At 59.1% G+C, this 21948-nt stretch overlaps 2 protein-coding genes across 7 annotated transcripts; both read right to left on the bottom strand.

Moving 5' to 3' along the window:
* Nucleotides 1-3904: 3904 nt before the first annotated feature.
* Nucleotides 3905-6264, bottom strand: Cd7 (CD7 molecule). 2 transcript variants are annotated; one of them, XM_046463295.2, is made up of 4 exons: nucleotides 6058-6264; nucleotides 4906-5262; nucleotides 4644-4771; nucleotides 3905-4392 (listed from the first exon to the last, which is right to left on the bottom strand). In XM_046463295.2, the coding sequence occupies exons 1-4, from the start codon at nucleotides 6110-6112 to the stop codon at nucleotides 4285-4287; spliced, it is 648 nt and encodes a 215-aa protein (XP_046319251.1). In that variant the 5' UTR covers nucleotides 6113-6264; the 3' UTR covers nucleotides 3905-4284. The 2 variants fall into 2 exon arrangements, with proteins under 2 accessions (XP_046319251.1, XP_046319252.1); XM_046463296.2 differs by having other exon boundaries at nucleotides 4906-5235; nucleotides 6058-6262.
* A 2352-nt stretch (nucleotides 6265-8616) lies between these two features.
* LOC124105882 (secreted and transmembrane protein 1A-like) lies at nucleotides 8617-18687 on the bottom strand. Of its 5 annotated transcripts, none has more exons than XM_046463297.2 (6): nucleotides 18454-18679; nucleotides 13994-14165; nucleotides 12788-13096; nucleotides 11973-12029; nucleotides 11579-11736; nucleotides 8617-11060 (listed from the first exon to the last, which is right to left on the bottom strand). In XM_046463297.2, the coding sequence occupies exons 2-6, from the start codon at nucleotides 14100-14102 to the stop codon at nucleotides 11046-11048; spliced, it is 648 nt and encodes a 215-aa protein (XP_046319253.1). In that variant the 5' UTR covers nucleotides 14103-14165; nucleotides 18454-18679; the 3' UTR covers nucleotides 8617-11045. The 5 variants fall into 5 exon arrangements, with proteins under 5 accessions (XP_046319253.1, XP_046319255.1, XP_046319256.1 ...); XM_046463299.2 differs by having other exon boundaries at nucleotides 11973-12026; nucleotides 18454-18678; XM_046463300.2 differs by lacking the exon at nucleotides 11579-11736 and having other exon boundaries at nucleotides 18454-18683.
* Between the last annotated feature and the right edge of the window lie 3261 nt (nucleotides 18688-21948).

The raw sequence follows: 21948 nt of genomic DNA, 5'->3' as shown, positions 1-21948 counted from the left end.
GCATGCTTAACTTCTGGAGAGAACTTTCCACTTCACTAACTTTCTTTAATATTTAAATTGGAGTCCCCTTAGGAGCCAGCATCTGTCACTTTTGTCCCGGCGGCTTAAAGACCTTTCGCCCCACGTTGGGCGCCAATTGCCGGGTTTCTGTTCTCTAGACTAAAAGGCTCAGGGGTCACTCTAGTTAAACTGGGCTCACTGGGCTGCACGAAATAACCACACAAGAGACACAAAGACCTTTTTCTTTGGGGTTGCTGTGACGGCTCCTCTGACCTTAAGGGTCCACAGAAAGAGAGAGCACGCGCTGACCCCTTTTATTGAGGAGAAGCTATTCAAATGAGGCCAGGGGTCAGGTTTCAGGGGGCAGAGTCTATCTTCATGATGTCCACTGTCAGCAGGTTGACTGACACCTGGGTAGGCCACACCCAAGGGCACAGTAAGAGGAGGGGACACACACAAGGCACTTCCATAGGAGATTCTATCCTAAACAGGGCAAGGGGTTATATTACAAAGGAACAGGTGAGTGTAGCTCCACCCATGGGGCTGCAGCAAGACACACCCATTTCTGTGACCGAGCGCCTCAGCACCCAGCTGGGGAGTGTAACTCTGTCACCCGTAAGGTTGGCCTCCCACAGTCTGGGGCTCGGGTGTGGCAGGCTTGGAACACAGTTCTTCACCTTCCGTGCTTGAGTGCTATCCTGTGTCTCCTGAGTTCTGGGAGGTGCCTCTGAGTTTACTTGCCCTCCCTGCCTGAGTGGCCACCTGTGGGCGCATCCTCGGCGCCCTGTTCTGGGGGCCATGCCCTGCCTTCCTCTCGCTCACCCTCATGCTGGACACGTGCCCCCGTGTCCTCAGCTTCCCTTCTCTGTCTCCTCCTCTGGGAGGAGTCCCCCTGGGACTGTCCCTCCCTAGTGGTGGCCTTCCTATGATTCCGTATCAGTGATGGAGGGTCCACGTGGTTCCCTGGCAACTTGTCTGCCAGCCCCCGTCCTTGGCATGTCCACAGTGCTGCTGGGCTCTGCCCTTGTCCCGGAGTAGAAACCCCTCAGGACGCTTGCTGTTGGGCCGCGAGCCTTGTGTCTGGTCCAGGGATGGGTAGGTGCCCCTGGAGCAGGACAGGGGTGAGGCCCTGAGCAGCAAAGGCCTGGCCCGCAAGACTCTGCCCATCTTGTTGGCTGCCGTTCAGAGCCAGCTGATGGTGTTGGGCCCAGTGCCATGGGGACCACAAGTAGGTACTAGAGTGACATGCCCAGATCTGCAGCTGGGTTGGTGGCCTCCAAATGCCAGGTCCAGTGGGCACCGGCTGCTGGTGGACAGTGAGAAGCCACAGGACTCTCTGTGAGGGTGCTGCTGGCCAGGTGGGCAGGCCATGGCCTCATGCGCCTCCCCAAGAACTGGGGGGCCTCAGCAGCCTCTCCACAAGAACGAGGGTCGCTGGGGTGCAGCTCAGTGGAAGAGCACTTGCCTGGCACGCCTAAGGCCCTGGGTTCCATTCCAGAGACTGGGAGACTGGTGAGCACCCCCTGGGAGAGACCAGGCCCTCCACGGATGGCCACCCAAGCCCTGACCCTAATCCTAACCCTAACCCTAACCCCTGGGAGAGACCAGGCCCTCCACGGCCACCCCAAGCCCTAACCCTAATCCTAACCCTAACCCTAACCCCTGGGAGAGACCAGGCCCTCCACGGCCACCCCAAGCCCTGACCCTAATCCTAACCCTAACCCCTGGGAGAGACCAGGCCCTCCACGGCCACCCCAAGCCCTAACCCTAATCCTAACCCTAACCCTAACCCCTGGGAGAGACCAGGCCCTCCACGGCCACCCCAAGCCCTGACCCTAATCCTAACCCTAACCCCTGGGAGAGACCAGGCCCTCCACGGCCACCCCAAGCCCTAACCCTAATCATGGTTGATTCCCATGCTTATCATTCCATATTTCTTTGGTATAGATGTGAAAATCTGTAAGCAGTAGATAAAAACTCAATACACCATGTGCATTTTGTTCTCCTAAACATGGGGCCACTGTGTCCTGCAACCAACCTTCATGGCCGAGTGGTGTCTTGTGAAGGTCTGAAGGTGAAGCTGAGGTGGTTTCTCCCATGGAGCCCTCCCACTGCCCACTGTGGACTGTGATCTGTGCAGCAGGTATCCTGAGTGGACAGTAGGTCCTTTCTCAGTTGTTAGTCTTTTAAAAATTTTGTGGTGCTAGGGATTGAGCCCAAGGGTGCTCCACCACTGAGCTACGCCCAGCCCTTTCCAGGGGTCTCGCTGGGTTGCCCAGGCTGGCCTTGAACTCGTCGTGGTGCGCCTGCCTCGGCCTTCTGAGTGGTCAGTTTTCGTGGTGGAAGCAACGTGGCAATGCAGGACACTACAACTTGGTCTCTGTGGCCAAGGACGATTTTCCTGGTGATACTTTCTGGAAGCGAGATTTTTAGGTAAACTGCACATCACACCACAGTATCGTTTAAATCTGCAAACCCTGTGGGTAAGGTCATCTCGCGTCCTTGGCGCTTCGAGGCTAACTGCAGTGCGAGTGGTTGCCATTAAGGTGCTGGGGTGCTGTGTGTCTTGGGTGCCTGTTGATGGATGGGCCTCCTGAGCCTTGCCCTGTGCTTGAGTTCTCAGTGCCCTGGCATTTGAGGTGCCCGCTGTCCATGCTTGGTGGGCCTTATAGAGGGGTTTTAAGTTGCCAGCACATAGCACCCGCTGTCCTCGGGTCACAGACGGGCTGTAGAAGGGCAAGGCCACAGTGGGTCCGCCGCCATTTCCCATGGTGACCACCCCTGAGGGCGGCCAGGCGGGCTAGTGACCCCACCACCCCACAGAGGCCTGCAATGGGGTTGTGGGGTCAGGGAGGGAAGTGGGGCTCTCCAGGGGCGTGGCTGAGGCAGCTTCGGGAGCCAGCCAGCCCCCAGGCCAAGGTGAAAGGGAGCGGAGCCTTGGCTCAGGAGAAGGTCTTGGGGACAGAGGTGTGTTCAAGGTCAGAAGCTGGGCCTGGCTTCAGAGGTGAGGTTGGTGATGCTGACCTGGGCTTTAGTCCTGGGCCGCAGCTGGACAGAGCCAGACAGATGCAACTCTGGGGCAGCCATCCATGCAAAGGGGGTCCAGAGCTCATGTGTCAACAGTGAGAGAGGGTGGACCGGCTGGTGTCCACAGTCCTCGGCAGCCCTGTCATCCAGCCACATTACATCCGGGGCCCCTGCCTGTGTCCAGGGGCTCCGTGTGGCAGATGGGGTGCTGAGAGGCCTAGTGACTTGAGCTCCCGAGACTCTGCTGGGTGTCTCCACGCTCAGCCCCTCGTGGGCTGTCCCCTGGAGGGCCTCGGGGTGGCTCAGGGAGCAGGGCCAGCCATGGGTGGGGCGGGGGTGCTGTCCTGGGCAGCTTGTGAGGGAGGTGGATCCTGTGGGTGGGGCCCCTGTGGTTGCCCTGTTTGACGGATGCACAGGGCCAGCTGCCTTTCTCTGTGCCCCTCTTACTCTGTGGTGGGGCAAGGGAAAGCCTGTGAGGTGTGGTTGGGGCAGGTGGGCGAGTGGGCCTGGGTGGAGGCATGTGTGGGCAGGCTTTGCTCCTGTCCCAGAGGCAGTGATGTGGGCTGGCTGGGGACCTGGTGCTCCCACGTGTCAGCAGAGTGCCCGTGCCAGTTTCCCTCCCCACAAATGGGAAATGAGGGCTCCTGTCTGCGAGTGCCGCCCTGGGAGCCGCTGGCCCGGGGGCCAGGAATGCTGACCTCCTGAGCAGGGAGGCTGCATGCGGCTGAGGCCCTGCGAGCAGCCTGCCTTGCCCACTGAGCTTCTCGGGGTGTCTGCGCAGCGGGGCTCCATCCCTTCTCTCACTGAGGACTCACACACAGACACTCTCGCTGAGGCCCAGGGGTTCGCGGCTCTGAGCAAATAAACAGCAGTCGGGAAGGGAGAAAACCGACACTTTATTCCTGCAGGCTGGGCGGGTGGACCGCCCCTGCCCCCTTTGCCAGGCTGCAGGAGCTCTGGACCTGCCACACGCCTGAGTCCATCCAACCGAGCGAGCCCTCCTAGGCTGCGGCAGGGAAAGGCAGCGGGAGGACGGCCGCAGTGTGTCCCTGGTGGCAGCATGATCAGGGCCCCCTGGAGGGCCTGGGAGGTGGGCAGGGAGGCTTCCTGGACCAGGTGCCCCATCCACTGGGGAGTGCCCAGGAACCTGGTCCCTGTGTGTGGACCTGGGCCAGCAGGTCAGCAGGGCCTCTGCAAGCTCTGCTGAGGCAGGGCCGGAAGGACAGTGGGCAGAGGGGCACCGAGGGCCTTGTGGGCTCACTGGTACTGGTTGGGGGTGGACAGGGTATTGCGGCGGCTGTAGCACATGTCCTCATACACCACGCTGGACGGGCTCTTTTTCCTCGAGGTGCACATTCCCTTAATCTAAAAGATGGCCCACTGTTACCCAGGTGGGGGCTGGCCTGCTGTCAGCCCCAGGGAGCCCCGCTCCAAGGTCCCCTCCCACGCTCACACCCAGGGGCAGCTTTCTAACAGCCCGGGCTCAGTCACCCAGGTGCGGGGGAGTCTGCCTGGGGAGGCCCCACACTGCAGACAGGGCCATGGGGATCCTGCCCACCCTCTTTGCCCACATGGGAGGGGCCAGCTCACAGGCCAGACCCGGAGCTCACACTGACCTGCGTCCTTCTCAGCGTGCACAGCACCCCCAGGCCCAGCCCCATGAGGAAGAAGCCCACCGCCAGGGCAGCGGGGAGGGCGCGGGACGTCAGTGGAGGCTCCTGGCATCTGTGCAGGGACAGTGTGTCTGGGAAGAACAAAGAGGCCCTGGGCTTCAGGGGAGGAGGGGCTGTGGAGCTGGCAGAGGGAGGGCGATCCCCAGGCTGCCTGGGGAGTCAGGCTCCAGAGAGCGTGGAGGGAAGGAGCTGGCACGTTCCCCACCTGTCACCACGACCATGGTGCCGGGGCCTGGGACGTTGCTATCCAGGAAGTCCTGGACGGCCTCGCAGGTGTAGGTGCCCGAGTCGGCCTTCTGCAGGTGGTGCATGGTGATGGTCAGGTTGTTCTGAGGCCCCGAGAAGCTGACGCGGCCCTGGAACTGTGGGTCCACAGTGGAGGTCCTGCTCTCCTCGTCCTCATAGTAGACCACGTACATGGCCTGGGGCCAGCTTTGCTTCAGGTAGAGCCCTTTCAGGGTCCCGTTGGTGGAGCAGGTGATGCTGACCGAGCCCCCCTCTGGGATGGTCGTGTAGCGGGGAGACTGCTGCACCTCTACCAAGAGCCTGCTGTCACCACGGGCTGGGCAGAGGGGCAGAGGACACCCTCTTGGCAGGAACAATGGCAGGGATGCCTGGAGGCCCTCAGCTCCACAGCGCCATGGGGTCTGGGCAGCTCTGGGGGCCAGCACCAGGGGCTGTGGGGCCCATGGGGCCAGGCTGCCCACAGCAGCCTCTCCACACCCGGCACCAGGGGAGGCTGTCGCTGGGCTTCCTTCCTGCAGCTACGCCGCCCAGCCGCCCGCCCTGGCTCCACGTCCCTCCTGAGTCCCACCGACACAGCTGGAGGCCACTGTCCTCTCTCCCCTGAACCTCTCTTCAATGCTGTGCCTCGGTTTCCCCCACCACTCGCAGCACCAGAGCCTGTGGCTCTGTGGAGGGGGCACATTCCGGCTTGTCCATGGGACCTTCAGAGACCAGCCTGTCTGACCGGCCCAGGTCCAGTGGTGCCCAGCTTCCCAGCGTAGACACAGACCGTTCACCGTGCCCTAGATCTGGCTGCCCAGAAAGCCAGGAGCTGTGCTGCGTGTTTGCACGAGGTGCTGCCCGCCAACCTGGCTCCCACCTCCACACGTGTGCACCTGACTGCAAGGCTCCCCGCGGTCTTCTTTAGAAGGACACCAGGGACAAAGTCCTCCTGATGACCAAGGCTGCACTGCTAATTGCAGAGAAGGAGGTCCCTGGCATTACCTCAGGGAAAACAGAAAATCCTACAACCCTGCTGCCCAGACTCAGCCCTGGCTACAACCCTGTTCCTGACATGGGCACTGAGTGTGTCCAGGGAGGGGCGGGAAAGGAGGGGCGGGAAGGCACTTACCTTGGGCAGCCAGGGTCCCAGACAGGGCACTAGCCAGCAGGAGCAGCAGAGCCATGCTGCCTAAGCCCCCTGGCCAATCAGCACTGGGCCTGGCCGAGGCCTCCTCGCTGCTGGGGAGGCCGCACCCGGGGAACCTGGCGCAGGAGGCACCTCGGCTCAGCAGTGGTGACCGGCTGGGGCGCTCAGGGGTGGTTCCTGGGAGGAGGCAGGAGCTGCCACAGAAGGGCGGAGCCTCCCCTCACTCCTCCCACAGCTCCCGGCCAGCCTGGTTGCCGCCTCCCAGAACTTGTGCACCCGGGACACCTGGCGGGGAAAGAGAAGGGCCAGGCTCTGGGGCTGGGAAAGATAGGGCCCCAGGAGGGGCTGGGAGTTGGGAGCTACAGGCATGAGGCACTGGGATCGATCCTCAGCACTACATAGAAATAAATAAAGATGTTGTGTCCATCTACAAATATATATATATATATAAGAAATTCTGCCTTCTGTCCCTATGTTGGAGGAAAACACCAAAACTACTGCTGTGGTTTGGATGGGAGATGCTCCCTGAAGGCACCTGTGCTCACCTCTGTGCGGATCTTCAGAGGTGAAGTGGCTTCCTCAGTCCATCCAGCTGGAACGGGCTGGCTGGTGGTAACTGTGCCAGGTGGGCGTGGAGGCCAGGCCTGGAGGAGTGTGGCTGCAAGGGTGCATCTTCCCGCAATACCTTCTCGCCCCTTCCTCTCTCTGCTTCATGAGCTGAGCAGATTCCCTCTGTCACACCTTTCTGCCATGATGTTCTGCCTCACCTGGGCCCAGAGCAACAGCTTGGCCGGTCATGGACTAAACCTCTGAAACCGTGGGCCCCAAGTGGTTCTCTGTGGGTACTTTGGTCACAGCCATGAAAAACTGACTAACACAGAAACTAGTACTGAGAAGTGGGCTGTGGGTGTGACCAACCGGCACACGTGGTTCAGAAAGACTTTGGAGCTGTTCGGCAGGAGGAGCTTGGGAAAGGTTGGAGATGCAGGCTGGAGAACCTTAGAAAGTCCTAAGTCGAGCTTAATGGGTGACCCTGTGGGAGCTCAGAAGACCATATTTCAAAATGATGTGCTGATTGACCTGGTGGAGGAGATGTCAAGGCAGCACTGTATTCACTCAGTGGCATGGATTTTGCTGTCGGCTTTTAGTCATATTTACTGTGAGAAATCAGGATCAAAAAGCAGAGAAGGAAGATTTTATTCATTTTTATTTTCTTCAGGTGCTGGAAGGAGGATTTCAAAAACTTGCTGTTGGGCCAAAAAAGGGCATGTAAAACTGGGGCCAAAGAAGGTGCGATTGTTGGATCACAGCCACTGAAGAGGTGCTGAGTACTTTGTACACAGACACTGGGAAAGATGGCTTGAGGGCATCTGAGGAGTTTGCAAGAGCCCACCCACTGCAGGGTCAGGGGTGTGAGAGTGAAAGCTGCTTCAAGAGGAAATGGGACCTTCTACTTGCACAGGGGTGCCCGGAAAATCGTTTTCCCATTCACTGTGCTCACTACCCAAGCACTGATAGACCCTGGCGTCTCCCACATGGTGCTGGTTCTGCAGGAAGGCAGGATGCCGGAGTTCAGGGGTCGTGGAGCACTCAAAGGAAGACCTGGGAGGCCAGGCAAAGTGTAGCAGGGTCAGAATCTCCGCGGGCTGCCCGAGTGCGCGACGCATGAAACTGTGAAGGTGGAGCCGAAGCTGGAATGGAAACCCTAGGAATTAAGCGATGCTGGTAATGTGGACTGTCTGCCACAGAACCTGCTGGCTGTGGAGAGAGCCAGGCTAAGGGAGGCCACGAGGGCCACAACCACTAAGGCCAAAGAGGTGGGGCAGCCCCACCCCTGCAGAGCATGTCCTGCAGCCACGTGTCCTAGATGCTGTACCAGGAGTCTGCCCAGACGGGTTCAGTCTTGTTTTGGTCTCATCCCTTCTTTCTGCACCCTTATCACTGTGATTTGGAATGGGAATGTGTACTCTGTGCCACTCCATATTGCACAGACGTAACTTGCTTTTGATAAGTGCTCAAAGCCAAGAATTTATCTTGAGTCTCAGATGAGATTCTGGACTTGGACTTTGGGCAAAGCTGTGCTGGGACTACGGGACTCTTGGAGAAGGGCTAAATGCATTTCGCACTGTGAGATGGACATAAGCTCTTGAGGCCAGAGATGGAATGTTGTGGTTTGGATGTGAGGTGTCTCCTCCAACCTCCTACATGAACACAGAAGTATTCGCAGGTGAAATGATTAGATCACCAGAGCCGTGACCTAACCAGTCCATCCTAGTTTGAATGGACCAAGTGGGAGGTAGCCGTGGGAAGGTGGGATGTGGCTGGAGGAGGTGGGTCCCTGGTGTGCCTGAGGGGTGTGTCTTTTCTGCAGTACTTCTCGCCCCCCTCCTTTCTCCGCTTCCTGGCTGCCACGAGCCGAGCCGCTTCCCTGGTCACATCCTTCCACCATGGTGTTCTGCCGGGGTCCTGCCCTGGTGTCCTGTCCAGGGAGTCCTGAAGGATGAGGGGCGTCGGCGAAAAGATGAGACAGGAGTCGTTCCATTGGAGCCATCTCCAGAGAGAGAGCGCTAATGCAGCTTTCTCTGGGTCATCTTTTATTACAATTTTTCTCATCATTATAGATTCAGAACACGTCATCGATTACACGATTTAAAACTTTGCCAAGACATGACATTTCCTTAACCATGATTGGGGGTACAAAAAATGTAACATTAATTTACATTTTTCCAGGATATGAACTTCAGTTATGTAATTATTAAAAGTACAGAATCATTGATAAAATACGTCACTAATTTACATTTTTCAGGTTTTCCCAAGATTTACTATTTTTCCCAAGATATGTTATTTTCTTATTAACTAATGCCAAACTACGTAACCAGACTCTAAGTCTCCTAACCAATCATTAACCTAAAGTACACTTGTACTTTATTTCTAATCTAAAATACCCATCTACAAAAGTCCCCTTAAATCTTATATTTAAAACATCCTAAAGTTTATGAATCATTCTTAAAACATATCAGAAACCTATACAACTAAAAACTTAAGAATTTCTAAACTTAAGAATCTAAATAAAATAATATTTCTAACATTATTCTAAAACTGTGTCTTATAAAGCTGTTTTAATTAATTCCTAAATTTATTCTCATAAAACTGGTTGAGCTGCTTTCTCAAAGAGTTTCTTTGTTTCTCAGTCAAGGTGCACTAGTTCTCATATCTTTATAATCTTTCTCAAAAGAAAGTAAGTTCTAAACATCAATCCACTTTCCACCAATATTAACTATGCTCGTCATATATGCCTATGTAAAGTAAGAAAGGGTTTATAAAAAGAGAAGAATATATCTTTATATGTTTTAACTTTCCTAAGTGTATAATATAACTTTCCTTAATCAAAAATGAAACTGCATGTGGTGAACTTTGTGAAATAAGCATACTGATTAGGTTTTCTAAGAGGCCGGAAATATGGGCTTGGGTTCTAGTTGATATAATCAATGTGGTGCCTAAAATTCTCATGACCTTTCAAAGGATGATTGTTGTCCGTTATCAGGTTTGTCCACAATGTACTGAGATAGAAGAACAGCCTTCTACTTTGTCCTTGATATGCTGAGGGGTAGTAGAACAGCCTCCAAGGCATGAACTACCTGTTATATTCTAGCCATCTGAAATTTAATTTGTTTGGCATTTAACATACTCATGACTCCTGTCAGGAACATAAGCATGAAAATGAAAAGTCCCAATTACATAAAAAGGGTCTCAAGGTTTCGGTTTCCCACCAACCAGCGTGGCTTTGCCAGCATTCATCCTCACTGTGACCCTGTCAAGACAGTGGGAGAGCGGCTTGGCCAGCACTTTTTCTCACTGTGACCCTGTCAAGACAGTGAGTGGGGGATCGCCTTCACCAGTGTTCTGTCTCGCTTGGGTCTAGAGCCATGGACTTGGCTGACCACAGACTAAACCCCTGAAATTGTGAGCCAGAATGAACTCATCCTCCTTGAAGTGGTTCTTGTCAGGTATTTTGGTCACAGCAAGGCAACCTGACTAACACAGTTACAATTGCAATAAAGAAAACACGTGCACATGTGAGCCCAAGAAGAAAAGTGGGGTGTGGTGGTTGGGATGGGCCTGAGTGGGGAGCCAGGGGGATCCCCCAGGAGAGGTCTGGGGTCTGAGGGGCCTGTCTGTCCTGTCTGGGGAAGCAGCTCCCTCCAGCCAGCACCTGTGATGCTCCCACTTTCTTTCCCTGAGGGCCTCTGCGGCTGGGTTGCGTCACCCCCTGGTGGTGGGCATGGGGTGATGCGTCATTTCAGACCCAGAGCCCCCCATCTTGGTCCCTGGAGCCCTGGCAGCAGGGTCCACAAAACTTGTTTCTGTTCTTGGTCAAGACAGGCGTGTGCCCACGGTCCACTTAAGCCAAGGCTGGAGGTCCCCTGGCTTGCTCTGGGGTCTCTCAGGGAGTGGGGAGCCCCTGGAGCACAGGGGTTTCAGCAGTAGGAGAGGAGCATGGGCCCCCCTTGATAAGCAGCAGAGGCAGGGCAGATCCTGTCAATCAAGGGCTGTGAAGTTTGAGATTTTCCATGTTTGGACAGAGTTGAGGCAGCAGAAAGGAGCTGGAGACCACAGGGGCGGGTCTCCCTGTCCTGGTGTGAGTGATGGACAGAAACCCAGGCAGGATGCTGCCCAGCTTCCAGGGGCTTCCCCAGTGAGCTGCTGCACAGAGCCCAAGAGATCCACCACCTACATCCAGGCACAGGAGCAGGCTCTCCTGTGCCCAGCAAAAGCTCTCAGGATCCTCCTTTGCTCAGCCAAGAAGATGGTGACAGCTCCATGGGCCTTGGGATGCCGGGTGATATGGGCTTGCAAGGGCTGCAGGTGCAGGGAGGGTGGCACCCTGTGTCAGCCTCACTGTGGGAGTGTGGGGTTGGGATCCACGCTCCAGGTAGACTCTGATCCCACTGGACTCTGGTTCACAGGGCTCAGAACCTCTGCAGCTGGGGAGAGAGGCAGAGTGAGGGCCTGGCACAGACCCTGGTGCCATGCAGACACTCAGGCATGGCACAGGCACACTCCAGCCACACAGCGCTGCATCTGCAGGCGTGCATGCCCCTGCACACACGTGCACATGTGTACACACACACCCACACACACCCACACACACACAGCCCAGTCTGGGTTCTGAGTCCAGCAGAGTTGAAGTCACTTCCTGCTGGGCTCAGAGAACAGGTCTGTCCGGGAAACAGATTCCCAGGAGTCTTGAAAGAAGCAGGGAGACCACCCCTATGCTGCTCTCCTGGGGACAAGTGAGGCCTTGGGGACAGAGGGGCCCCTCTGCGCCTGCACAAGTCAGGCCTGTGGTTTGGCTACAGCCAGCTGGGGTCTTAGGAAAATGTGGCCTGGGAGCCCCACTGTGTCCCTGAGCCACTGGGGGTGCAGGACCCAGGGGCCCACTGCCCAGTACAGGACGCAGGGAAACCTCCACCCTGCCCTGGACCACATGGAGGCCTCTTACCTGCACCAACTTCAGAGAACGTCGGTGCCAACACCAGCCAAGGGAGCCCACCACCAGGATCAAGAGAAGGACAGCAACCAGCGCCCCTACCATGGCCTGGGGCGTGGCCTGGGACCTGGCTTGCAGCCTCTCTGAGCCTGGGACCTGGCTTGCAGTGCCTGGGAAGGACAGGTGGGCAGAGTCACCTGCATCGCTGGTCACTCCACGCATCACTCACTGACTCACTGGCCACAGTGGTGTCCCCACCGCCTCCTGCCTGCCCAGCCCACCCTCCTGGGCAGGGACATCACTGGGATGAGGGAGGCTGGTAGGTGGCACAGTGGCCCTGGGGTGGGCCAAGCACTGAGGAGCCAGGGGAGGGGTGGCACCTCAGGGACAGGGATGCAGCACCTACCCCAGGGAGGTGTGGACGGCCTCAGGCCTGCTGCCTCCTCCTGGTCTTGAGACTCTGCTGGGGAGACACTGTCACGTTGGCACAGAGCCCTGGTGTCCCTCTACCTCTGGGGCAGCATGAGCAGGGGTAGGGCTCCCTGGGTCCCCTCCAGGGGCCAGATCACAGACACTGCCAGCTGGGCTCAGGTGACAGGGGTGGATTAGACCAGTGGGGGGCATGGGGACCTTGGATCTTGTAGGGAAGGATGAGGTGGACAGTGGGTTTAGGCTGGGAGGGGCCTGACTGGGCACGGAAGCGATGGCACCCAGGACACCTGCGGGCCCTGTGAGGCCTGGGGGCACAGAGCCGCAGGAGAGGGGGACGTTTGCTGTGGCCCCTTCTATTTGTGGACAACTGGGGGAGCAGGTGGGGGAAGGGAGGAAGGTGGGGGAATGGAGCAGGTGCTGGGCGGGTGTGTCTGGGTGAGGACGGGAGGGCAATGGGGGGGGTGGTCTGAGGAGAAACTGCCCTTGTTATGGGGACGGGGTTCAGGGTGAAGCTGTGCGGCGGGCACGCTGGGCGGGCAGGTCTGGAGAGGGTGGGACAGCGCACGGGAGCTGGGGGCCAGGGACTCTTTTGCTTGCTGTGTCTGGTCAGGACTCAGGCCTGCGCTGTGGGTCTTGCCCTGGACTCTGCCCTCTGCTCTGCTCCTGCTCCTTGGCCGCTGCCCCTCCCAGTGGGGAGCCCCCTGCTGCCCCCAGCCCCTCCCCATGCTCCGCCCCTGGCCCGCCCTCCCGCTTGGCCCTGGCTCTGGCCGCGCCCCGGGCGCGCCTCACCTGAGACGTTCAGATACGTGGCTCTGTTGGTTCTCTGGAGCCCTCGCAGATGCCACACGTATTGTCCCGCGTGGGCGTCCTGGGCGGCTGTGATCACCAGCCGGGCCCGGCCTCCGTGCACCTGGAGCTTCCAGCCACCCCTGGAGAAGCGTCCCGGGGGCCGCTCCTCGAAGATGGTCACGGTCTTTCCGTGGGCGCGCAGCCGGATGGTGATGCGGGAGAAGGTGTTGGAGATGTTGCAGGCCATCGCCGCCGGCTGGCCCCTGGGCACGGACACCACGCCCTCTGTGCAAGAGGGCCTGTCCCAGCCTGTGTGGAGGGGAGGGTCACACTGTGGGCAGGGCGGGGCCTGGGCGGGGCAGGGGTGGTGTCAGCGCCTCCAGGGACTCTACATGTGACTCACGCCAGGATAGGGTCCATCAAAGCCCACAGAGCTGGGGTGGCAGTCAGACACACACCGCAGGGAGGGAGGCCGTGTGCCAGGCGTGTGTGCCACCAGCTGGTCACTGGGCAGGAGGCAGCTGGTCAGCCAGATGTCCCTGCAGCTCCCTGCCCTGTGCCGTGCCACCACATGGGCCCCAGGGAGGTCTTTGTGGTGTTAGGGTCTCCAGTTGCACCTCCTGGGGGATCTGACCCAAATTCTTGCTGTCCCCATTGGCTATCAGAGTGGCCAGGACACTGGTGCCTTGGGTGGCCCTGGGGGCATTTCTCTGCACAGCCAACCTGGATCTGGAGAGCTGCACGGGGACTCACTGGGGACCCTGTGCCTTGCACCTTCCCTTCTAGTGCTCTGAGTGTCTGCTTGTCTAAGGCCCAGTGATGCTGAGGCTGCTGACCAGGGTGGATCAGGGACCTTGCTGGGAGGAACTCGGTCCCGTGGAGCCTCTCGTTCCCTGGCCATGGCACCCGCCCCAACTCTCAGGGATCCTGTTTGCCTTGGAGCCTGGACGTGGTCTTGGGCACCCCCTGATGCTCCGGCAGTGGCCAGCAGGCATTGCTGGGGTGCCTGCCCTGCTGTCCTGGGTACACGGGGCTTGCCCCTTCAAGACCCAGGGTCTCCAGCTGGCTTCTCACCCATGGGCCTGGGTCTGCAGGGTCACAGTCGTCACTTGGGGTGGGTCAGTTCTGGGCCTGACCTTGGTCTGCCCTTCCCACCCCTGTGTCCCCAGCCCTTCTCTGGCAGAGGGGCAGAGTCCCAATACCTACTTGTGTTCTGAGCACTCAGGGAGGCCACCAGGAGCAGGAGGATCCCGAGCATGCTGGGAATGCAGGGCTGGGGGATGCGTCTGGGGGACACAGAGGGCCAGGTCCGCATGGCTGGCTGATGGGGGAGGCCTCAGGGGTCCCTTGTCCTGGATACCGGTTTCTGGGACACTCCCTGTGGAAGGGAGGGAGGGAGACCCGGGGGTCAGAAGTCCCCAGGTGGTCCCAGGCTGCCGGGAGCGGCCTCCACCTGGCCAGGGGCTGGGCAGCCCAGGGGCCAAGCTTCCCCTGGACGAGCTGTGTCCTCCATGCTTGAGCCTCCTCCCAGTGTCTGGGTCCCCAGCAGCCACCCTCCTTCCTGTCCCTGTGCTTCATAATGTGTGAGGCCCCGGCCACAGGAACCAAGGGAATCACAGGAAGACAGGAGAAGGTCTGTCCCCTGGACAGGCGGAACTGGGTGGTCCCCTGCAGCTGGCCTGGAGTTGCACACCACTCAGAGGGACCACCCACCTGCGTGTCCTAGAGGGATGGCCGAGCCACAGCTGCTGGCGGGGGCTGCCCTGAGAGCTCCTCCTGGTCTGTAGGGCGCCCTGAGTCCCCAGGTCCTTCTGCCTCTGCTCCCGGGAGGAGGCAGGGTGCTCCCCGACTGCTGCCCAGTTGGGATTGGGCCCCAGCCAGGGTGTCCTCCAGCTGGCCTGCCGCCCAGCACGGCTCACAGCCCCTGTCCTGGCTATGCCCCGACTTAAGCAGAGCCTGCTTCCTGCCTCGAGGGGGATGTTCCTGGGAGTCTCCTTCAGAGGCACAGCTCGTGTGTGTCCCAGACCCCAGTGAGAGGCCATGAGAAATCACAGCAGAAGGTGCCACCACCATCCACCAGGGCGTCCGCTGTCCCCAGTAGAAAACTGGCCCTGACAGCCCACGACATCGTCCCCAGGAGGCCAGAGTCCTGGCTGGCTGAGGGCACTGGTCAGCGTCCAAGCCACATTGCCCAAGTCAGCAGGGTCCGTGAATCTAGCCCTGGACATCCACAGGCCACCTCTCCTCATGCTCTCCTGTGCTCCGCCTCCATGGAAGCCCCAGAAGGCTTCAGAATCCACATAGGAGGACCCTGAGTGTGCCCCTGCCTTTGCCCCTCAGGCTGCCTCTGCTTTGGGCTGATGTGATGGCCTCTGTCACAGCCCCTGTGTTGCTGACCAGGCACCAGAGAGTCTGTAGGATGACCGAAACTCAGTGTGTTCACAGACCTCTTCTGAAGTCTGCACTTTGACGGGCTCTGGGGCCACCCAGGCCATCAGGTAGGACTGTGGGATCTGGGGGCAGCTTCACAACCAGGGGCCCAGCTGGTGCTGGGCAGGTGTCCCTGGCCTGGAGGTGGGGACTGAGCTGCCCTGGGGACCGGGACTGAGGTCAGCCATGGGAGGGAGGGCGTGCCTCCTGGCTCCCACGCTGGGTGAGTTCTCCCTGTTCAGAGCTGAAGGTACCCTGCGTCCTTCTCCCAGGAGCCCCTGCTTTGCCTCCCTCCAGGCCTCCAGGCCAGCAGCGGGGAGGCCAGGTCTGCCAGAGCACTGGGTCTCCCTTACTGCCCCGCCCGGGGAACCCCTTCTTCTGCAGGAAGCTGGGCTGTGTCTGTGTTGATCTTCCTTCCAGGGACTCTGAACCTTCAGGAGTGAGTCACAGGTCAGCACTCTGGCCACCCAACTAAAGGCCACCATGGATCTTTATGGCTCAGAGCTGGAAATCCCCTAGAACACTCTGCCTACACTTCCCCACCTCCCTGTGGGGTGCTGGTCCTGCCTGGGTTCCATTCTCGTGGAGGGACAGACCTGGTCTGGCCATCTCAGAGAGCTGCACCTGGCTGTGTCCTGAGTGGACCATGGAACCACAGATCTCAGTGGCCAGGTCCTGGAGGCTCTGTGGGCCAGCCACACACACCAGACAGCACCCAGCTCCTCCTGCCTGGGCAGTGGCCGTGTCCACCTTCCTCACCTGACCGACTTGGCACTGGCCCTGTTCTGCCCTGGAGCTCAGGAGAGCCTGGCCTGGCTCCTGCTTCTGCAGAGCACGGGCTCAGCATCTGCCTCCCTCAGCCTCCTGCTTCCAGCCGGGCCGGGGCTGGGGCAGCAGGGAGAGAAGCACTCTCCTCTCTTTGGGGCCTGTGCCTCCTCCAGGGTCCCAGCTCCCAGCCACCTGGACTCCTGGGCTCTGGGAACTTCCCCGCGTCCCTCCAGCCACATGGGTGCTTCCCGCCTCTCACCTGAGGACTCAGTGCCCCTCTGGCCTTCCTTACTCCAACACCTTGACCACTGACCCTCTCGTGGCATCTCCTGCGGCACCTAGGCCCTGACCCTTGTCCAGCAGGGGTGGAGGGTGGCTGGACCAGCACTGGGCTGGAGAGATCCCAGGAGCTGGTTGAATTCCCTGCCTTGAGACTCCTCCCAGGCCACACACCAACACCTGGCAGGTGCAGAGAAAGCCCCGGGACAGGCCAGCCGAGGTCACTCTGGCAGTGGCAAGGACAAGCTTTCTGCTGCATTTTGGAATTTTCCTATGCTAGCAGGAAGCCCCAGGGACAGGCCTGAAAATGACCTTTAGGGACTCAGGGTCGGGGCATAGACACGGGAAGGACCGCGGTGGGTCTCCTTCTTCCCGAGGCTTCACACTGAGAGGCCCAGCTCCTCGGAGCAGTGACACTCAGTGGCGACCTGGAATCTGCAATGTTTCTTTGGGTGGAAACGCGCCTGGTGCCACAGCCCTCCCCACGTTCGGGATGCCCCGTTACGGCTGAGATCAGATAGGCCCTCGTTTTGCAGCAAGTACAATATCTGGGACATACCTGAACTAAGAAGCAACTCTCTACCTGCGTTCAGCCGTGTGGGCGCCACACTGAGGGCCCATCCACCCCACTCCAGAGCCCTCTCGCTTCTCTGACCGGCCACCTCCCTTCCCACGCTCCCTTCCTCCTGCCCGGCTGCCCCTTGCTCTCCATCCCCCGTAGCCCCACTTGGGGGATGCCCTGCACTTGAGGGTGCCTGCCCTGGGAGGGGAAGGTGGCTGGACTCCTGCTGTGGGCCCAGGTGGCCTGGCCAAGTGGGAGGCCAGAAGGTGGGAGGACCCCAGCTCACTGTGGAGGGCAGGGACAGCAGAGCATGCAAACGCCCACCTCTAGTCAGAAGAGGGCGAGAAGCACAGCTCTCTCCAGCACCCACCAGATGCTGGCCACAAGACAGGGGCCAGGCAGCAACCTGACCAAGCATGACACACAGATTTAAGTTCTCGGCCACTCAGCCCACTCCTCGGAGCCCTGCATGCCCTGCCCCCTAGGCGACATCAGTGAGCTGGTTTGTGGGTGCCTGGGAGTCCTGGGGTCTGGGTGCACTGGGGACCAGCGAGGCCCCTGGGGGTCTCCCCTTCCACCACACCTGAGGGAGCCGCACTCATGTCCTGCATGCTGCAGGAGCTCGAGAAAGCCGCATGCTTCCTTGTCTACACAGAGAGGCCTCTGTCAGCATTGACCAGCTGTACTGCTGGCCAGCACTGCAAGGAACTGACCACAATTCTCAGAAAAGAGAAAGTGAAGCCTGCAAAACCACGGCCCGCGGGGCACAGGCAACGGGGGGGCACAGGCAGCCGGGGGCACAGTCAGCCGGGGGCACAGGCAGCCGGGGGCACAGGCAGCCGGGGCACAGTCATCCGGGGCACAGTCAGCCGGGGGGCACAGTCAGCCGGGGCACAGGCAGCGGGGGGCACAGTCAGCCGGGGCACAGGCAGCCGGGGCACAGTCAGCCAGGGCACACTCAGCCAGGGGCACAGGCAGCAGGGGGCACAGTCAGCCAGGGCACAGGCAGCCAGGGCACAGTCAGCCGGGGCTCCTGTCTTGGTTGCTGCTGAGGCAGGCCGGGAGGGGACCCAGGGGCCACAGAGTCCCTGAGCCAGACAGCCCTTCCCGCCTCAGGCTGGTCACTCTGTGTCTCCGCCTGGCTGCCCTGTCCTCCTCCCTCAGGGCTCACTGGCCTCCTCCACACCTGCAGCCAGGCTCATGCTGGGAAGCCCTGAGCCTCCCAGCCAGCTCCGCCTCCAGGCAACCTGGGGTGAAGTGGGCAGGGTGCAGTGTGTCCTGCACAGGTCCTGCTGAGCCCTGGAGCACAGCTCCGCAGTGACATAAGGTGGGAAGTGGGGGACCCACAGAGGACCCCCAGAGCCCACCTGGGGATCCAGGAGAGGCGGGGTCCTGTCCCCCCAGCCTGCCCATCCCCCTGCACCCCTGTGCCCTGCAGACCTGGCCAGACCCCAGCCCTGAGCAACCCAGGCCCATCTGAGCAGGAGGCGGCCAGGGGCTGAGTGTCCTGGAGGGGCTGCAGCCAGGACAGGAGGCCCCATCCCCACAGTCCTGCCCACGGTGCTGCAGATCCCGCAGTGTCCAGGTGCCAGCTGTGGTCCTCTGCCCGCCCACGCCAGCCCCTCACCTGCTGCCTCCTGCTCCTGCGCCTCCTTCTGCTCCCCTGGGGCCTCCCGCCAGGGCTTTCTCTGCTCTGCCCAGAGGGAGGGCCAGGGGAGGAGGCAGGTCTCGTGCGAGCCAGGGGACGTCCTAAGCAGGGAGGAGACCGTTCTGGGAAGCCACCGGGTTCCTGGAACTATGCCGTTTCCTCAGAACGTGCCACCTTCTTGGTAGCGCTCTTGCCAAGGCTGATTGTCAGAGCCGTGCACTGCAAAGCCTGTGGGGGGCAGGGGAGACTCCCTCCAGCAGAGCCGGGCGGGAAGTCCCTTGCCCAGGGCTCAGGGCTGCTCCTCTGGGGAGCCGGTGGGCTCCCTGCTCTGCAGGCATCAGGGCCAGCGGGGTCCCCCAGTGCCCTGGGCGAGCTGTGTGGCTGCTCAGGATCCACCAGGCGCCTCAGGGCTGAGGCTGGGGGAAAGGCAGGCGGGTGGCTGTCAGGCAGTGCTGGGGGGTGGCAGGGCAGGCAGCTGGGTGGACTAGGCGGCAGGAGAGCCCCAGGGTTAACTGACATTTTTTTTTTTTTGTACTGGGGTTGAACCCAGGGGTGTGTTGGAGACCAGCTCCAACAGGGGGTCTCAGGAGACAACAGATGGTGGGCGAAAAGGGGTGGAGAAACAACACAGACACAAAAGTGAAGGTGCGAGTCCCCATCTTTACTTGTGAGGTTTCATATATACTTTTCATTTTGGCAGGCTCACAGTACTTTGTGGTTACAAAACAGGAATCATTATTCAAAGAAACAAAACATTACGTAGCTACAATTAGATAAGAAGAGTGTATCTTGGCTTATACATAGGCAAGCATTTTTACTTTCAGTTTGCGTTTTGCCTTGAGCTGTTTCTGCTGAGTTAACTTTTAATAATAGTCAGAAACGTCCCAGACTATTGGCCTATACCTTGACTATTGTTTCTTGACTTACTGACTAGAATCGTGCCATGGTTACAGCAAGTGGTTAACTTGAAAAGAGAGGCTACTAATTTTAATCAAACAAGAGCAAGAGCACAAACCACTGTGCACAGGAACAAGAACAAGTTGCCAGTGCCAAGCACCAATCTGTCTTCTTAACATGAATTCTTCTTCTCTAGACTTTAATTTAATTTCTCAAAAACTTCCTTGATTGTTTTTCCTACAGGGGGTTTTTCATTAAACATTAACAATTTACGTTCCACAGCTGAATCATTGCATTTAGAGCAAACAGATCTATTCTTTAGAAGTAGTTGCATTAATTGGGAAAGTCATGTTTTTTCCTTCATACTTAATGGTCATATGAGAAGTCGCAACTATACTTACTAAAGGAATACAGAAACAAACCAGCCCATTCCCAGAAACATACTGCGCTCCTCCAGAGGATGGACGCCTTGCGCCATCCACCTCAGTAGGGCCTTGCCGTTGCCTGAGTCAGGGGAGGGGCGCAGCAGGGGTGAGCCACATCCCCAGACTATTTTATATTTTATTTTAAGACAAGGTCTTGCTATTTGATTAGGGCCTTGCTAAATTACGGAGACTGGCTTGAATTCACCATCTTCCTGTCTCAGGCTCTCCAGCCACTGGGATTACAGGCGTGTGCCACCGTACAAGGCATTAATTGCCCTTTTTGACCACAAAATAAAGTGCCTGTTTCAGAAGGAGCCTTGCTTTGTGGACACACCGGCCCCTGCTCTGTGGACACAACCTTGAGAGCCCTGGCCCACCTGGGAGAGGCCCAGGAGGGCCCAGTTCACAGGGATTTGTGACCCACTCCTGCACAAGGGCTCTGGTACCTCTTGGGAGGAGCCGTCACCAAGCAGGGAAGGCAGAGGGAGGCTGGGACGCCTGGAGTTCCTGGCAGGAGCTGGCAGATGCTGGCCCAGGTCCAGCCTCTCAGCCTCAGGCTGCCTCAGCTGCACACCTCAGCGCAAGTCAGGAGTGGCTTCTGGGCCTCGTCCACTCGTCCTTCCTGGTGGTCACACTGCTCAGTCCTCCAAGCCCAGCTTCCCTCTGAGTTGGGGGTATGTGGGTCCAGCCCAGTCCCTGACCCTGAGATGACCCCTGGGGCAGGGAGGGAGGCCTCAGGTGGTCCCAGGAATCACAGGTGAGACCCCGGGATGCAGCTGGGGGCTGGCCTGGCAGGTGGAGGCAGGAAAAGGCTAAGGTGACCTGGAAAAGGAGTCGCCTCCATCCTGAGTGGCCTGGGGGCCACTGGGCAGCAACGTGACCTGCACTTCTAAGAGCCAGGAAAGGGGTGGGGACGGTGTGGAGGGGCAGGTCTCTAGGCCTGCTGGGGACTCTGGGGGTCTGTGGCCTGTCCCTGAGGGCTAAGTGCAGATGGCGTGCTGGGCCGCATGTGGGGTGGGGAACCCTGGAGGTCACCGGGCCTCTGCTCTGTGGACCCTAAGGAGACATGCTGGCAGGGAGGGCCTAGGGTCAGGGATGGCAGGGGACCTTTGGGACAGCAAGGAGGGGCCCCATGGACTGCAGACACATAGGGGTTCTTGCCAAAGAAGGTGACAGAGAGATGTGGTGACCCCATTTTCACGAGGACAGGAGGAAGTAGAAGGAACCCTATTCTGAGAGCCCTCAGCTTCTGGGAGGTGACAGGTCATTCGTCCCAGTCACCTTGCATGCAGAGCTTCGGGGACCTTCCAGGTGACCCGAGTTGGGATGGGCCACTTACCTGGGTCATGGAGCCTGAGAGTTGGCTGGCAGCCTGGAGCCCGAGCTGGGCAGCAGACAGCCAGTCTGTCTGGGTCATTCGAAGCAGCGGCCTGCTCCCAGTGGGCACAGGAAGCCCGCAGTCCACAGCTTCGGAATGAGCACCAGGGTCAGTGAGGAAGCAGCCCCATGCCAGGGCACAGAGGCCAGAGGCTGGTCCACCCAGTGAAGCCCCCTGACAACCAGAATGTCAGCAGGTGCTTGATACCCAGAGACCCCTACAAGACCACCCTGTGTGGGGACTGGAGGGTCACCGACCCCCAGGTCCTGCCCAATGCCAAAGAGAGGGACCAGGCCTCATCACAAGTCAGCAGTGGCTTCTGGGCCTCATCCCCTGGACACTCCCAGGTTAAGAGGCAGGTGTCTCCGTGGTGAGGGGCTTCGGGCTGGGGAGGCAGGTGTCCCCCTGGTGAGGGTCCCAGGGCAGCTCGCCATCTCCCATTTCCCCCTCGGAGATGCCTTTGTAGTCTCTTGCTTGCAAGGTCTTGTGAAGCTTTGCACGTGGTAAAACCAGAACCATTTGTGTGTGTTGAAGAGAAGGGACCAGGACAGCCGTAGCAGCCCTTCTGATGACCCCACCCAGGGTTCCCGGAGGTGGCTTCTGTTTGTTCCTCACTCAGCCTCGGAGACTCCATGTGCCCAGGCACATTCACCCTGCCCAGCACAGGTCCCTTCCCCGTTTGCACAGCCCAGAGATGGCACTGCCCAGTGGACAGCTGCTTAGCTCTTGTCCACCTCTGCCCCAGGCGGTGCTGGAGTCTCAGTGCCTTTCTTT

This window comes from Marmota monax, unplaced genomic scaffold, assembly GCF_021218885.2.
Source record: "Marmota monax isolate L192 unplaced genomic scaffold, Marmota_monax_Labrador192_F-V1.1 WCK01_AAM20220418_F8-fsc00220, whole genome shotgun sequence".
Classification (NCBI taxonomy): Eukaryota; Metazoa; Chordata; class Mammalia; order Rodentia; family Sciuridae; genus Marmota; species Marmota monax.
Note: the sequence above shows the minus strand (reverse complement) of the source record. Positions and strands in the feature narration are given on the sequence as shown.

What these genes read in the sequence shown, in the direction of transcription:
- LOC124105882 (XM_046463297.2), bottom strand. Translation starts at nt 14,102, where the DNA reads ATGCGGACCTGGCCCTCTGTGTCCCCCAGACGCATCCCCCAGCCCTGC. An exon ending in CACGTATCTGAACGTCTCAG is followed by an intron (nt 12,030 to 12,787) that starts GTGAGGCGCGCC and finishes GTGTCTCCCCAG; the next exon opens with CAGAGTCTCAAGACCAGGAG. An exon ending in GCCGTCCACACCTCCCTGGG is followed by an intron (nt 11,737 to 11,972) that starts GTAGGTGCTGCA and finishes TGTCCTTCCCAG; the next exon opens with GCACTGCAAGCCAGGTCCCA.
- Cd7 (XM_046463295.2), bottom strand. Translation starts at nt 6,112, where the DNA reads ATGGCTCTGCTGCTCCTGCTGGCTAGTGCCCTGTCTGGGACCCTGGCT. An exon ending in CACCATGGTCGTGGTGACAG is followed by an intron (nt 4,772 to 4,905) that starts GTGGGGAACGTG and finishes TGTTCTTCCCAG; the next exon opens with ACACACTGTCCCTGCACAGA. An exon ending in GCACGCTGAGAAGGACGCAG is followed by an intron (nt 4,393 to 4,643) that starts GTCAGTGTGAGC and finishes GCCATCTTTTAG; the next exon opens with ATTAAGGGAATGTGCACCTC.